At 62.5% G+C, this 12845-nt stretch overlaps 1 protein-coding gene across 3 annotated transcripts in view; it reads right to left on the bottom strand.

Moving 5' to 3' along the window:
* Nucleotides 1-12845, bottom strand: part of INPP5A (inositol polyphosphate-5-phosphatase A) — a 158593-nt gene that overhangs the window by 14713 nt on the left and 131035 nt on the right. For all 3 annotated transcript variants that reach the window (XM_082721589.1, XM_082721587.1, XM_082721588.1), the window contains exons 10-11: nucleotides 4924-5019; nucleotides 4721-4795 (exon numbers count right to left, since the gene is read on the bottom strand). In XM_082721589.1, coding sequence (XP_082577715.1) covers nucleotides 4721-4795; nucleotides 4924-5019 — 171 coding nt within the window. The remainder of the gene's footprint in view (nucleotides 1-4720; nucleotides 4796-4923; nucleotides 5020-12845) is intronic.

The following is a 12845-nucleotide window of genomic DNA, read 5'->3' as shown; positions in this document are numbered from 1 at the left end:
AGCATGCCTCCCGGAGCCTGGGCTGGAGAGGATGGGTCCCTGCACCTCGGGCGCCCCTTCCGTGGGGCTCGGCCTCTAGACTTACTTGCGTTGGACCCTCTCCTGTGACCAACAGCCTGGGAGCCCCATTGGGCATCTGTGTCCATCTGGCACCCAGAAGGGGGCTCCAAGCAGCTCCCAGTTCGTAGCCCAGAACTCCGACAGAAATCCAAACGTGGTTCGTAAAATCCCCTCGGGAAACGAGACACCGCCTGTGCCCGGATCCCCCCTCGGAAAGGGGTTCTTCCGTCCTCACCTGCCGCCACACACCACCACTGTCCCTAAAGGACACATCACTGCCTCCGAGCCGCGGGCCAAGCGCTCTGCTGCTCTGCATGAGGACAGGGGCCCACCGTCCTTAGTGCCACGGGTGTCATTCACCCACGTGCACACGTGTGTTCTCTTGTGTGGAGACATTTCTGACCACGAGGATGCTGTCTGCCCTCACTCCACTATGTATCTGACCCAAGGGGCAACCATGGGGGGTTCCCGGGTCCCCACAATCAGCCCTGGGGACACTGAGAGGAGCTGGAGGGGGATGTGACCGCACACGGACGTTGGCTCTGTGTGCGCGCGCCTGGGTGCTTGGGAGCACACCGTGTGAGTGCGAGGCTTTCACCGCTCACCGACTGACCACTCCTGGGTCCTGTGCAGCCTCAGATAGGGGCCCTGTTAGCCTCCCTGGGCCCCGTGCTACCTCACGGCCAGATCCTGCCACAGGGCGTCCACATGGGCGGCATCCACGTGATGTAGTTTTGGAATACGGGTGAGGCTTGGCGTGGTCGGAGCTGCCCATCACAGAGTCGCTGGCGGGGGTCGTGAGGAACCGGCACTACCGTGCCCGCACGGGCTCCAGTGAGCGCGGCCTCGCAGCCACCCGAGAAGCTAGAGACTCTGGCGGGAGCGACCGGCGCGGCTGAGAGCGGGAGGGACTGCTCTGCCAGTGAGACACGGACAGCCTGTCTGACAAGCCAGCCTGGCCCGAGCAGCAGCAGCACCCGGGGAGGGGCCATCTGGACCCCACCATGACCCCACCATGCTTCTACTTGCAAACGGTGTAAAGCCAGTAAGTATCTGGTTTGGAGTGGGTGCGAATGTTCCAGCTGCGAAAACAGTAACAGAGCCGCTTTGGTGAGGACCCAGGCGTCCAGGGTAGGTCTCTGTCAGTAAGGGCCCTCCTCCTGGGCTTGTCCGGCTGCACACCCACACCCCAGCCTGCATTCCCACGGCCCCAAGTCCCTGCCCAGAAACAGAGAGACACTCCTCAGGTGACACGGCCTGGAAACACGTGCGCACACCCCGCCCCCCTGAGCTGGCCCCTCGGGTCCCAGGCCTGGTGGCCAGTGTGTGAGGGGACAACACCCTGAGTTCCGTGAGAACTGTGGGGGTTGGGGGTGCGGCCCCGAGGCCAACGCCAGCTGTGAAAGAGGTTCCTGATTAGAAATTATGTTGCATTTCTCTTGAAACGATAATTTGTTTCTCTTTGAGATTTTTCAGAAACATGATAACCAATTTCCCATGTATCTTAAACATTCTTCTTGATTACAAAGTGAAAAACAGCGCAGGGCGTGTGTAGACAATGATAAAGCAGCAGGCTGATCATACGTATCTGTCAGGAGCTGTCCCAGCTGCACAGATTCCACTGTTACCGCAGAGACACCACGCTGATAAAGAAAAAGCAGCCCAGAAAATCAATGTGCCTTGAGCTAGAGCAGTTGCTAAACACACAGAAAACATCTCTATCCAACAGGCCGAGCGCTGTGAAGATCCCCGAGCCCTGCCCTGGGACAGCCAAGGAAAATTTAATCTCTCCAAATCCTCACCAGGGCACTCCATCCTGCCGCCCTGACAGCCACACTTATAATTAATTATACAATTTCGATGGGAATATCGACTAAACAAAGCTATAAATCATAGAAAAAGTCAATAGGCATGGACACATTCAATCATGTCCCGGCCAATGATTACTACTCTTAAAATACAATAATTATTTCCAGAAGCCAGCTCGAATTAAATTTCTGTCAGACGGGTACAAGACCGAGGCTTGATGAAGGGCGCGATGGATTTTGGGGCTGCGTCTGGCGCGGACACATCCATCCTGCGGAGGGGCACTTTGTTCCGGTGGCCATGGGGCTGCGCGTCTCACCACCGAGGTGACATGGCTCGTCATACCATTTATCTTGTCCCCGTGGCCGCCGCGGACGACCCCGCTTCCTGTGTGTGACGGACGTGGAGGCAGCTTCTCAACGCGTGAGGTCGTGGCCAGGGGCACGGAGCACGCGCCAGCCTAACCCTGCGAGGCGTCCTGGACCCACAGTGCCCGCAGCAGCGGCAGCAGCAGGAGCTGAGAAGCCGTCACAGACCCCCGGGAAGGCGCCAGGCCGGGCACAACTCTGCCACGTGAGGTTCTGAACACACAGCACAGGGGCACGTGGGTCTTTCCAAAACAGCCATGTGGAAATCTCCTCTGTAACTCTGTGCCGCGTTTCTCCGTCTCTGAACGAATCTCCAGCTGTCCCCCGAGCATTCAGACTAATTTTCTTCCATCTTAAACAACTTCATATGCCAGATAAACACAGAAGTAAGAACCACCATGTCCAGCGGCGACAGCTTTGTTATTTCTGATGGTGGTAGCACACGCTTCGTCCAGACGCTGAGAGACGGACTGTGACTGCGGGTCCGTGTGCCCTGGCTCCCCTTTTCCGGAACGCACAACTTCTCCCTGGCGGCCCTGTACCTCCCTGGCTCAGACCCCACAGCATGCCCAGCTCCCCCATGTTCTGCTCCTTCTGGAACATTCCAGGCCCTGGCTGCCCAGTATCACTGCCGTGTGCACGGCTCTCCCCCTCTGTTATAATCCTGGTGGTCTCACTGTCTCTGTCAGGGAGCTGCCTCTGTACCGGGGGCCCAGAGCGCCCACTCGACCTCCCAGTTCAGAAAGTCACACAGCTGCCCAGAGACAGTCTCCCGGGCACTTTGCCTGCAGCCAGTGCCCCCGAACAGTCCTGTCCCCACACCTGCCCCTCGGGCTCGCCTGGACCCCGAGTGCTCAGGCCCTGAAATCACCAGGCCTCTGCGCTCCTTGGCGTGGACAGCAGGTAGGACAAGTCCTTGTGTCAGCGCCTCCCACGAGGGAAGTGGGCAGGGCTGCAGGCACCCATGTGCTGAGCGGGCGCTGCTGGGCGCTGCTGGGCGCTGCTGGGCGCTGCTGGGGACACAGGCCGAGAGTCCGCCTTGCCAGGGTCTGAGGCCCTGAAGACGTGAGATGTGAACTGGCCAGAGCCAAAGGGCAGTGCCCACCGGGACAGGTCGGGATGGGCAGGTAAGGCAGGTCAGAGCATCTGCCGGGGCAGGGTTAGCCCAGTGCCCTGACCAGGGGTGAGGGGTGGGCAGGGAGAGCTGAGCAGTGAGCGAGGCCTAGGAGCCCAGAGCAGGCTCCGGGCCCGCCTGAGGTCCGTGGGAAGTGGCTAAGGGCTCGGGGCGGAGGCCTGACCCTCTGTGCACATGACAAGCCCCAGACTGGGCCCCAGGCTTGGGGTACACCCATGGGGCATGTGCGGCGAGGGAGATGCAGTGGCCCCGGGCTAGCAGACACCGACTCGGTGAGGACACAGGGCTGTGGAGGAAGGAGTGGACACAGGCATGGAGGCGTGTGTTCCTGGCCATCGGTTTGGAGGAGGGACATAGGACTGACAGAGTCCGCTGCCCGTGGGACACCTGCCAGCACCCCCTGCCCTGGGACCGGAGGGATCCTCCCACACACGGACCGGAAACTGAGGCACAGGTGCAGAGTACTCAGCACGGCTGAGGCCGCAGGGCAGGGGTGGCGAGACCAAGCTGGGGCTCCCAGAGGCACAGAGGTGAGGACAGGGATGGCAGGGGCGGGGCCCGAAGTCCAGGCTGTGGGACGAAGTGTCCTCAAGGTGGGTGATGGGAGTGTCGGGGACACGGAGACCAGCTGTCGGGCGTGGGGTGACTGGGAGATGGGAAGGGGCAAGGCTGTGCACAGAGCCTCCCCGGAGCGGGGCTGGGCGGCGGGCACGCTCAGGTGTCCCCAGCTGCCGGGGCGCCCGCCCTCAGGGAAGCCTCCGGTTTTCGGCAGGTGCCACCAAGGACCTGCCTCTGTACCCTGCGGTCCGGGGTCCTGGGGTCAGGAGCTGTCCCCTCATAGCCTGGAACTGGCCACAGCAGGGACATCACACGTGAACTGTTCGTCCACCGGTACGCTACTACCGCATGACTAGACACCCCAGAAACACACTCAAACAGGCCCAAATCCACGGCGAACGTGGCGGCCCCATACTGCGTCTCCAGATTCTTGAGGGCTGGCCCGGCAGTGGGTCCAGAGAAGTGGCTCCCACAGGACCAGGACACAACCAGCACACAGTTCCCTTGGCTCACATGCACACTCCCACGTGCACACGCACACACACTGTAACACACACACACACACATGTGAACAAGCACACACACGTGCACACATGTCAGACATGCACATGGAGCCCAGGCCTGTGTCGGCCGCCCTGAGTACCTGGCGCCTGAGGGTCCCACCTCCCACACGGAGGGTCCCCCATGCTGCCCACCAACCAGACACAGGGCTCGGGAAGGGGGGCAGTCCCAGCTGCAGGTGTGCGGCTCGGGGGGGCCCAGGCGCCTGCGGGCATCTGGTGGCAGAGCTCACCGCGGTGCCGTTGTTGTCGTGGAAAACCTCCTGGTTGAAGTAGTCAAAGAGTTTCTTTTCCAGCTGAAGCATCACCTGCAACGTAGCATAGCCGTGAGCGTGGGCGGAACGGGCCACTCCTCAAGCGCCCCCCCCGCCACCCCGACGCCGGATGGCCGCCGGGGCCTGCTGCGCTCACAGCCCAGAGCTCGGGGGTCGCTTACCTTCCGGTCATTGTCCGACTCACGGAATACCAGCTTCACGACCTCGTTGGTGTCGGCGGCCCGCACCGTCTGCACCGTGGCCTTTGTGCAGAGAGTCTGCGGACGACAGAGACGAGCCTCAGTCCCGGGAGAGGCGCCCACAGCCCGGGCCTCCTGAACGCGACCCGCACGCTGCCCGGTCTCCCTCCCTGACGCCTCCCCATAAAGGGACCGCGGACCCGCCCGCACGGGTGTGTGACGGGCACACCGGCCAGGGCAGGAAGGGCTGCCCAACCGAGTGGGCCCTGGCCTCCGTGCCCGCCTCTCTTCCTGAGCAGCCCCGCCGCTGGCTCAGCTCCCACCCAGGACGGTCTGCTGGGGCAGGCTGGGGACTCACCGCCAGGAGACCCGCCCCAGGTGGGGAGTGGCACAGGACCCAGAAGGCCAAACCAGGGAGAACGGAGGTCGCACTGGGTTCCAGGGGTAGAGACCCTAACCAGCCGAGGGAGGGAACAGCTGGACAGGCAGGGGGAGGGATGAGGGAGCAGGGACAGCCGGACAGTCCCGGAGCCACACAGTGGGATGGTCCGCACGGCCCAGTCCACGGCGAGCAGGACTACGGACGAAATTCAGTCCAGGTTTGCTGAGAAAACTCTTCTAGTCAGAACTGGGGGTGAGGCGGGAAAGGCTGGGGCAGGAGCCGACAGGTGGGGTGACCCGGAGCCCCCGGGCAGCAAGCCGGCTCCCGGCCCCGGGAAGGAAGCACAAAGGGCCCCCCGGACGACAGCAGCGCCGGGAGAAGGCAGATCGGCGGCCAGACGGGCGAGGACGGACGCGGGGAAAGGGCCCCCCCCGTTGCTGACAAAACCCTTTCCTTAAGGAAAGGCCACACGGGACCAGGGTCGATGCACAGGACACGTCGAGAAAGTGCAGGCAGAGGCCGCCGGGGTCTGAGGCTGGCGTGAGTTTAGAAAACTAATTCTGACTTTTCAAAAACCTCCTCTCAGGCCCCTGTGAAGCTGTGAGCAGCCCCTGACCCCGGGGAGGGCGGGCGGGCGGGCAGGGCCGGGTGCGGCGGAGACCCCCCCTGTGCAGGGACCCGCCGGGCCACAGGCCGGGTTCGCGGGGGTCGGCCCCGCCCGGCGTGGGACAGGGGAGGCAGCGGCCGCCGTCCCCGTCCCCGACGCGTCCTCCGCGACAGGCCATTGACATTCAGAGCACAGAGGAGCTAAGCGGGTCAAGCCCCGACGTGGCTTTTGGACTCATGTGTCACAAATCAGTCTGGCCGCCTTCAAGCCGCGAGGAGGATTAGAACAAGCACAGGGACAATCCGGGGCAGAGGCGCCCGCCCTGCCCACCCCTGCGCCCGCGGAGGGCCTGCGCCATCCAGATGCTAATGTGCTAAGTGGCTTAAGCGCTTCCGTGAATGGGGGAGGCTCGGCGGCAGAAGGCCATTGTGGCCGCTCTGGGACGAAACTCTTGCTGCTTCTCAAAGGCATCTGCTAGAAACTTTTTAAAAAATTGCTTTATTTCGCCATTTCAGGCTCCCAAAGGATAAACATGTGATCATCCGGGGGGCTGGGAGAGGGGCCCGCCCTGCGGCTGGGTCTCTGCACCCCCCACAGAGCCACCCCGGCCCCGGCGGGAAAGAAGAGATCAGGCCCCAGCGCCCGGCCTCCGCGGCCTCCGCTTTCAACCCAGTCATGCCCAGTCATGCAGAAACTGGCAGTCCGGGCCTTTCCGCTCGCCTACTTACGGAAGGGATTTTTCTTTTGAAAGGAAGAAAAAATACCCAAAATGCTATTTTTAAAGAGCCATCTAAGATGTATTTCACTACCAGCCCCACACGGAGGGGCAGCGGATAGGATGGCCCCCACCTCATCTTCTTGGCACTCGGAGCGCCAGGTTTTTGTCCTGGAATTTCACAGGATCCTGTCCCCAAGGCTGTCCACCTGTCATGTGGACAAGAAATTCCTGGGTTTCTTCTCAGTCGGGGTAGGTTCTGAGGCAGGCTGCTGGACGGGGTACCCCAGGACCAGGGCCTCATGGTCGACCCAGAGGGCTACTTCCGGGGTTTTCTGCGGACCCTGAGGTTGACAGCCACAGCGAGACGGACACAAAGCCACCGCGGGCCCTGCCCATGCAGCAGCAAAGTCTGTGCCAGTCTGAACGGCCACCACTGCCTCCCCACGGTGCAGATCGTGACCGAAGGCATGAGCACCTCCAGACTCTAGCGGCCTGCTCTTCAAGGTGCGGTCTCACAGACCCCAGCGTGTACCCTCCGCGGCCGAGAGAAGGGACCGTGGTCCCCAGCAGCGTGGACGGCGAGCTGGCAGGGCTCCGTCCCCACTGCAGAGCACACGCGGGCTTGACTGACACCTACCACGTGGGTGACAGAGCTGCAGGGGTCGAGGGGCGCCTGGCCTCCCGGGGAGCTGGTGCTAGGTCAGACGGGTCTGGAGAGTCCTGGGTTCAAGCTTCCTTCTAGACCTTATTGAACAAAGCCTGATTTGGGGGCAGCTAGGGAAGCTGTGTCCGTCAGGAAGCAAATCCCCGAGTCCCCACGATGCACTCTAGTCCGTGTGGGGACAGGCACACAGAGCAAACACACGTGAACGTCCATGTGAAAGACCCCACCAGGGACAGGTCCAGGCAAGGCAGCTTTAACCAGAGTTTGAAAGCCCAGGAATGGGGAGTCCCGCCCCCGTCCACGAGGCCCCTGTGGGCTGGGAACCCGTGTTTGGCTGCGCTCTCCTGCCAGACTCAGAAGTCCCAGCGGGAGCAGGAAGGGGTCGGGTCTCCCTCAGGCTTGGAAGAAGCCCACCCCCCAGGCTCACCCCCCAGGCCCACACGGGCTCTGCAAGTTCGGATGCACTCGGGGTCACGGCATGGGGAAGGACTGTTCCGGATGCAGTAGGGCTGAGTCGGGGCAAGCCTGGGGTCAGCAGGCTCTTTGCCGGGGCCCGTGACACCCCCTCCCCAGAGCCTGGGCCAGAGCCGTGGCGGCCACCGTGGCTGCAGAAGCAGAGCTAAGCTCCCGGGAACGTGGGTCCCGGGAATGTGGCCCTTCTGCTCCTGGGACACCCTCTCACTGCCCACGTCCCGGGTCCTGGCAGTCCGCACATCCTGTCTCTGTTTTGATGCAAAGTCACCTGTTTGTGGAGCGTGAACCCCCTTCCTGCCTCTGAGCCCATCTGTCAGTGATGGCCAGGTCTCCACTAAGGGCCACAGGCGCCCAGAAGGTTCTCAGCGGATGGTCTGCATGACTTCACCTTCCAGAAGCATTCTGAGGAGGTCCTGCTCCTCTGGGAACAGGATCAGAAGGTTCTGGAAGACGACGCCCTCCTGTCCAGAGCACAGGGAGCAGCTGGGGATGCACGAATTCATCCCTGTGGCCTCCGGGCCTGGCCGCCCGCTCCAGCAAAGCCGCCCAAATCCGCACCTGGGGAAGGGGCTCCCGACACACGGCCAGCACCTTGAGGACACCAGACGCTCCCTGTCTGGCCCGGGGCAGAGCTTTCGGGAGGGGTGAGCAGGGCCATTGTCCCGGGTCGCTGTCCCTCCCGCAGGGCCCACAAAGAGGCGGGACAAGGTGGAATCCCGACTTCAGTGAGCAATGAAAACCGGTCGGCCAGATGTGCGCAGCTGTTCAACGTGCAGGGAGCGGACGAGGGAGCCTGGGCCCGGTCGTCTTCAGGACGGCCTCGGCTTTCCTTCCCTCACGCAGGGCCGCATTCCACAGATCGGACGCGAGCCCCCAAGCCAGCCTGGGCCTCACGTCCAGAGACCGCCGAGGCAGCTTCGAGTCAAACACCAGAGTGAATTCGTAAGGAATTAGGGCTACAGCCACAGGAAGGAGACTTTCCTGTTTTCGAACCAGGACCCCTGGAGGAGGCACTGGGGCCCATGAGAGCCTCTCGGCCCCCATGGCGTGGACACGTGGACACGGGACACCCTCATCTGACCTCTCCTGCCAGGCCACCCGTGGGCACACTCCGATGTCTGAGCTAACCCCGGGCTTTAGCTGTTCACGTGCCTCCCGCTCCCAGAGAGGAAGAACCCCGTCAGGGGAAGGTGTCTGATCGCTGAGCAAAGTGTGTCTTCACGCCCCAGACATCAACCCAGGGAGGGAAGAGGAAGCTTCTCTTCACTCGTCCGCCTGAAACACTCCCTGGGCTACAAGTGCTTCAGGGGACACGTGAGGGTGGCCCAGGAGGGACACAGGAGAAGGAGGAGGCAGGGGAGAAGCCCCGGGCCCCGCCCCTCGCCGCATGGCCAGGGACTCCCGGGGACGGGGCCCTCCTGACCCGTGGTCTGGCCTCCGCGGACTGGTGGGGGGGCTCGAGGACACATTTCCCCATCGCTCACGCCCTTCCCGGGAAGCAGGACCCTGCTGGGGGCCTTCACCCCCGACAGCTCCGCAGAACGGCACGCAGGCCCGCCGAGAGCGTGAGGCTGCAAACAAAGGCTCTGGCCTAATTTCAGCCACAGATGCATGCGGGGCCGACTCCGGAAAGGCCGGCGGGAAAAGCTTGCAGAAAAAATGGCCCTTAAAACAACATCTCCGGGCTTCAACAGAGGGGCCAAGGAAGCAGTGAGCCCAGCAGAGGGCCCGAGGGCATGGGGGGCTGAGGGACATGAATCCGTGATCCCAGACTCGGGAGGAGGACCAGAGCCAGCTGACCACAAGGACCTTGCCCCGGTGCTGCCCAGGACCCGCTGTGGGACCCTGTGCCTCCCTCCTGGGACGTTCCTGATGAACCACTACAACAAAGTGGGAGCAATGCCATGCTTTTGCGGGGGGCTCCGGAATAAAGGGACGCAGCCAGCCCAAGACCGGCTGTCCAGGGAAGGGCTGCAGACACCGTTGAAAGCAGCGAGGTCGGCACCCTGGCCATAGCAGAGCACAGAGTGGGGACCTGGGGCCACAGGGTTAAGCCAGCCTCTGCCGTCCAAGGCGGGGCAGAGCCATGAGCCAGGAGACAGGCAGGTGCCCTGTGCAGCCTTCTCCAGTGGCCCGAACTCTGTGTGCTCATGCGGGCTTCCCGCCCAGGAAACAGCACAGCTGTCTCTGCCCCGTCCGGGAGCAGGTCCCATGCGTGAACCCAGGCGCCACGCATCTGCTAGGAGCGGCCGCTTCTTGACGGACAAGACACCCTGACCCCGAGCGGCCTGCGCAGCTCCACCTGCCGGCTTCACCCAGGCCCGGCAGGGATTCCCAGCCTCTCCACGGGACCGAGCACACGCAGGACGGAGCAGCTGTGGTACGGGAACCAATCAGCTATGGGTTCGAGCCCCCTTCGGACCAGCCTCTCCTTCCTGTCTGGGTGAGACATGCGTGCAGCTCCTAAGGAGAGCCGGTTCCGTGCCGCGCGTCCAGCAGGAGCCAGACCGAGGCCAACGGCTGGCACCCAGGTCACGGCCACGAGCTGTCCCCCAGCCCTGGGACACTCCCCTGCCCATCCCCACAAGGGGATCCTTGGGGTTCCTCATCCCGTCTCTCAGCTGTGAGTGCCGTGAGGACTCTGCAAACCACACCAACAGCCCTTATCTGGAAACCACCGACCGACCGCAGGCCGCTCAGATGCTCCCCTGTCCCACTGCCCTCCTAGTTATTCTGTAATTCCGGCTAAGTCCGACACATACAAGTTCCGGCAGACGCCTTTGCACAGCAGTGACCAAAGAAGCGTTTCTAACAGGTTCTCCTTCACGCAAGTTAGTGGAAAATCATTACCTTTTAAAATTAAAGTTGTTGAACGACTCTAGAAGACACAGCTGGCTCCAGAGTAGAACGGCACCTGCTAGCCACAGACAAGCCTCTAGAGACGCCGGCCAGAAGGGCCCTCGCCACACCTGGGGGAGCACCACGCACGCGTCCCACACGGCCCAGAGTCCAGGGGTAGTGAGCACTTCGGAGCCCACAGTTGGGCCCATGGGTGGTTCCCTGTGAGCTGGGCTCTGGGGATTAAGTGCCAGGTTTTGAGCAGCAGATGCCCCAGCACTCTGGTGACCCACTGGTGCGCCGGGACACAAGCTAAGACCTGTCGGTCCCACGTGATTAGCACTCCCTGATGACCAGCATCTGCAGGCACCGTTCCAATCCTGAACATATGCAAAGGTCGTAACAGGGAGCCACCACTCCCGGAAGCCTCTGGAGGGGACACCATTGGCTTTAAAGCTCTCCTTGGTCCCCTAACCTATGTGTCCCAGGGAGAGTGCTAGGAGAAGAGCGTCTCAGCCGCCCACCATCACTTCCCTGCCTGCCCCCGCTGCGGGTCGGTGCACACGGCACTCAGAGAGCTGCCCCACAGCCGGTGTGGCCATGGCCCTGTGGACGTGGCTGCCGAGCACGTCTGGGATCCTGGCACCCAAAATAGGACAGACACAGCCATGCACACCCAGCCTGTGACCGAAGCCCCCTTCCCTGTCCCGCACACACACACGCACGCTCGGAGACACAGGCCGCAGATGCACGTGTCCACACAGTGGACGTGCAGGACACACATGTGCACACACGGGCAGCCCGTGTACGTATACACACGTCTGACCCACACTCAGGCACACACACGTGCACACACAGCTCCTGAGACGTGTGAAGGGGTGCGGGCCTGGGGGTCACAGACGGGAGTGTCCTGGTGGGGGCCCCCTTGGTTTGGGGGACCAGGCTGGTCTGCGCTCACACAGAAAATGGTCCTGAATGGGGCCAGGGGCCTGAAGACCAAGGAGGGCAGCTTCTACTGGGGTCTTGTCCTCCCTCTGGAAAGGTGCCCACTGCTCCAGCAGGCAATGCCCCCCACTGCCCCCAAGGGTCCCCTGGCCCGTTTACGTGGACTCCTCAAAGACCCTTCCCACAAGCTCCAGCTCTAAGTTTCCCCCAAACCCTCTCAGTTGCCCTCTCAGGGGAATGAGACCTATTAATAAGCGTTGGGGACACACCACCACTGGGGACCCCAACGTGCCAATGCCACAGGAGGAAGGGCCCAGGCCAGCGCACCGGGGGCTTGGGGGTGCCGCCGGCGGGTCAGGAGGAGGCACCGTGATGGCCAGGTCCGTTGCCAGGGCAGCATCCCTGGTTCCGACTGTTCATCCACGACGACACACCGGAAAGACCTGTTCATCTCCGCTCCCAGGACGGCTCCAGCCAGGCCACAAGGGCAGGCGATTGGGGTACACGGGGCCAAGCCCAGCAGTGGTGGGGAGCCCACACGGGACCGTGCCGCAGGTGTTCCGGAAGGAAGCTGCGTGGGCTCCTCTCCGAGCGGCGTCCAGCAGGCGTGTGCACGCCCACAGCTCGGGCCAGCAGGAGGCCCTGCCTGGGGAGACTGCACGCGCTCTTGGGTTAGTCTCCTGAGAACACCCCAGGCTTCCACGGACACACCGGGTCTCCGACCGGGAGGAGCGGGGGGCAGGGGCACGTCCTCCCACCAGCAGCCCAGGCCCAGACCGACAGAGAGCTCCCCACCGAGCTTCGGCACCAGCCCGCGTCTAAATCCCCACGAGCGGCGCTGGCGCTGAGAGCAGGACAGAGGAGGCACGAGCCAGCGGCACACAGAAAACAGCAGGACAGGTTCGAGAACGTGGACCTGACCGTGAACCAGCCAGTCAAGCGCCCAGAGCAGGGCACAGGAGAGGGAACGTCTCTTCTCGACTTCTTGCTGTAATTGTGCAAATAACCATTTTGACGCCAATCTACCAATCGGAGATAGAAGCTAACGTTTGTAAGGCAACGTCTGGGAGAAAATACCCGGCATGTGAAACCCGGAGTTGTCACAGTTAAGAATAACGTCTTACATTCTTAGTGAAAAAGAACAATTAAGAATAACAGTTTGCAGGCACCTGGGTGGCTCAGTGGGTTAAGCCGCTGCCTTCGGCTCAGGTCATGATCTCAGGGTCCTGGGATCGAGCCCCACATCGGGCTCTCTGCTCAGCGGGGAGCCTGCTTC

This window comes from Mustela nivalis (genome assembly GCF_964662115.1).
Source record: "Mustela nivalis genome assembly, chromosome: 2".
In the NCBI taxonomy this organism is placed as follows: Eukaryota; Metazoa; Chordata; class Mammalia; order Carnivora; family Mustelidae; genus Mustela; species Mustela nivalis.
The sequence above is the reverse complement of the archived record's forward strand: the minus strand, read 5'-3'. Positions and strand labels throughout refer to the sequence as shown.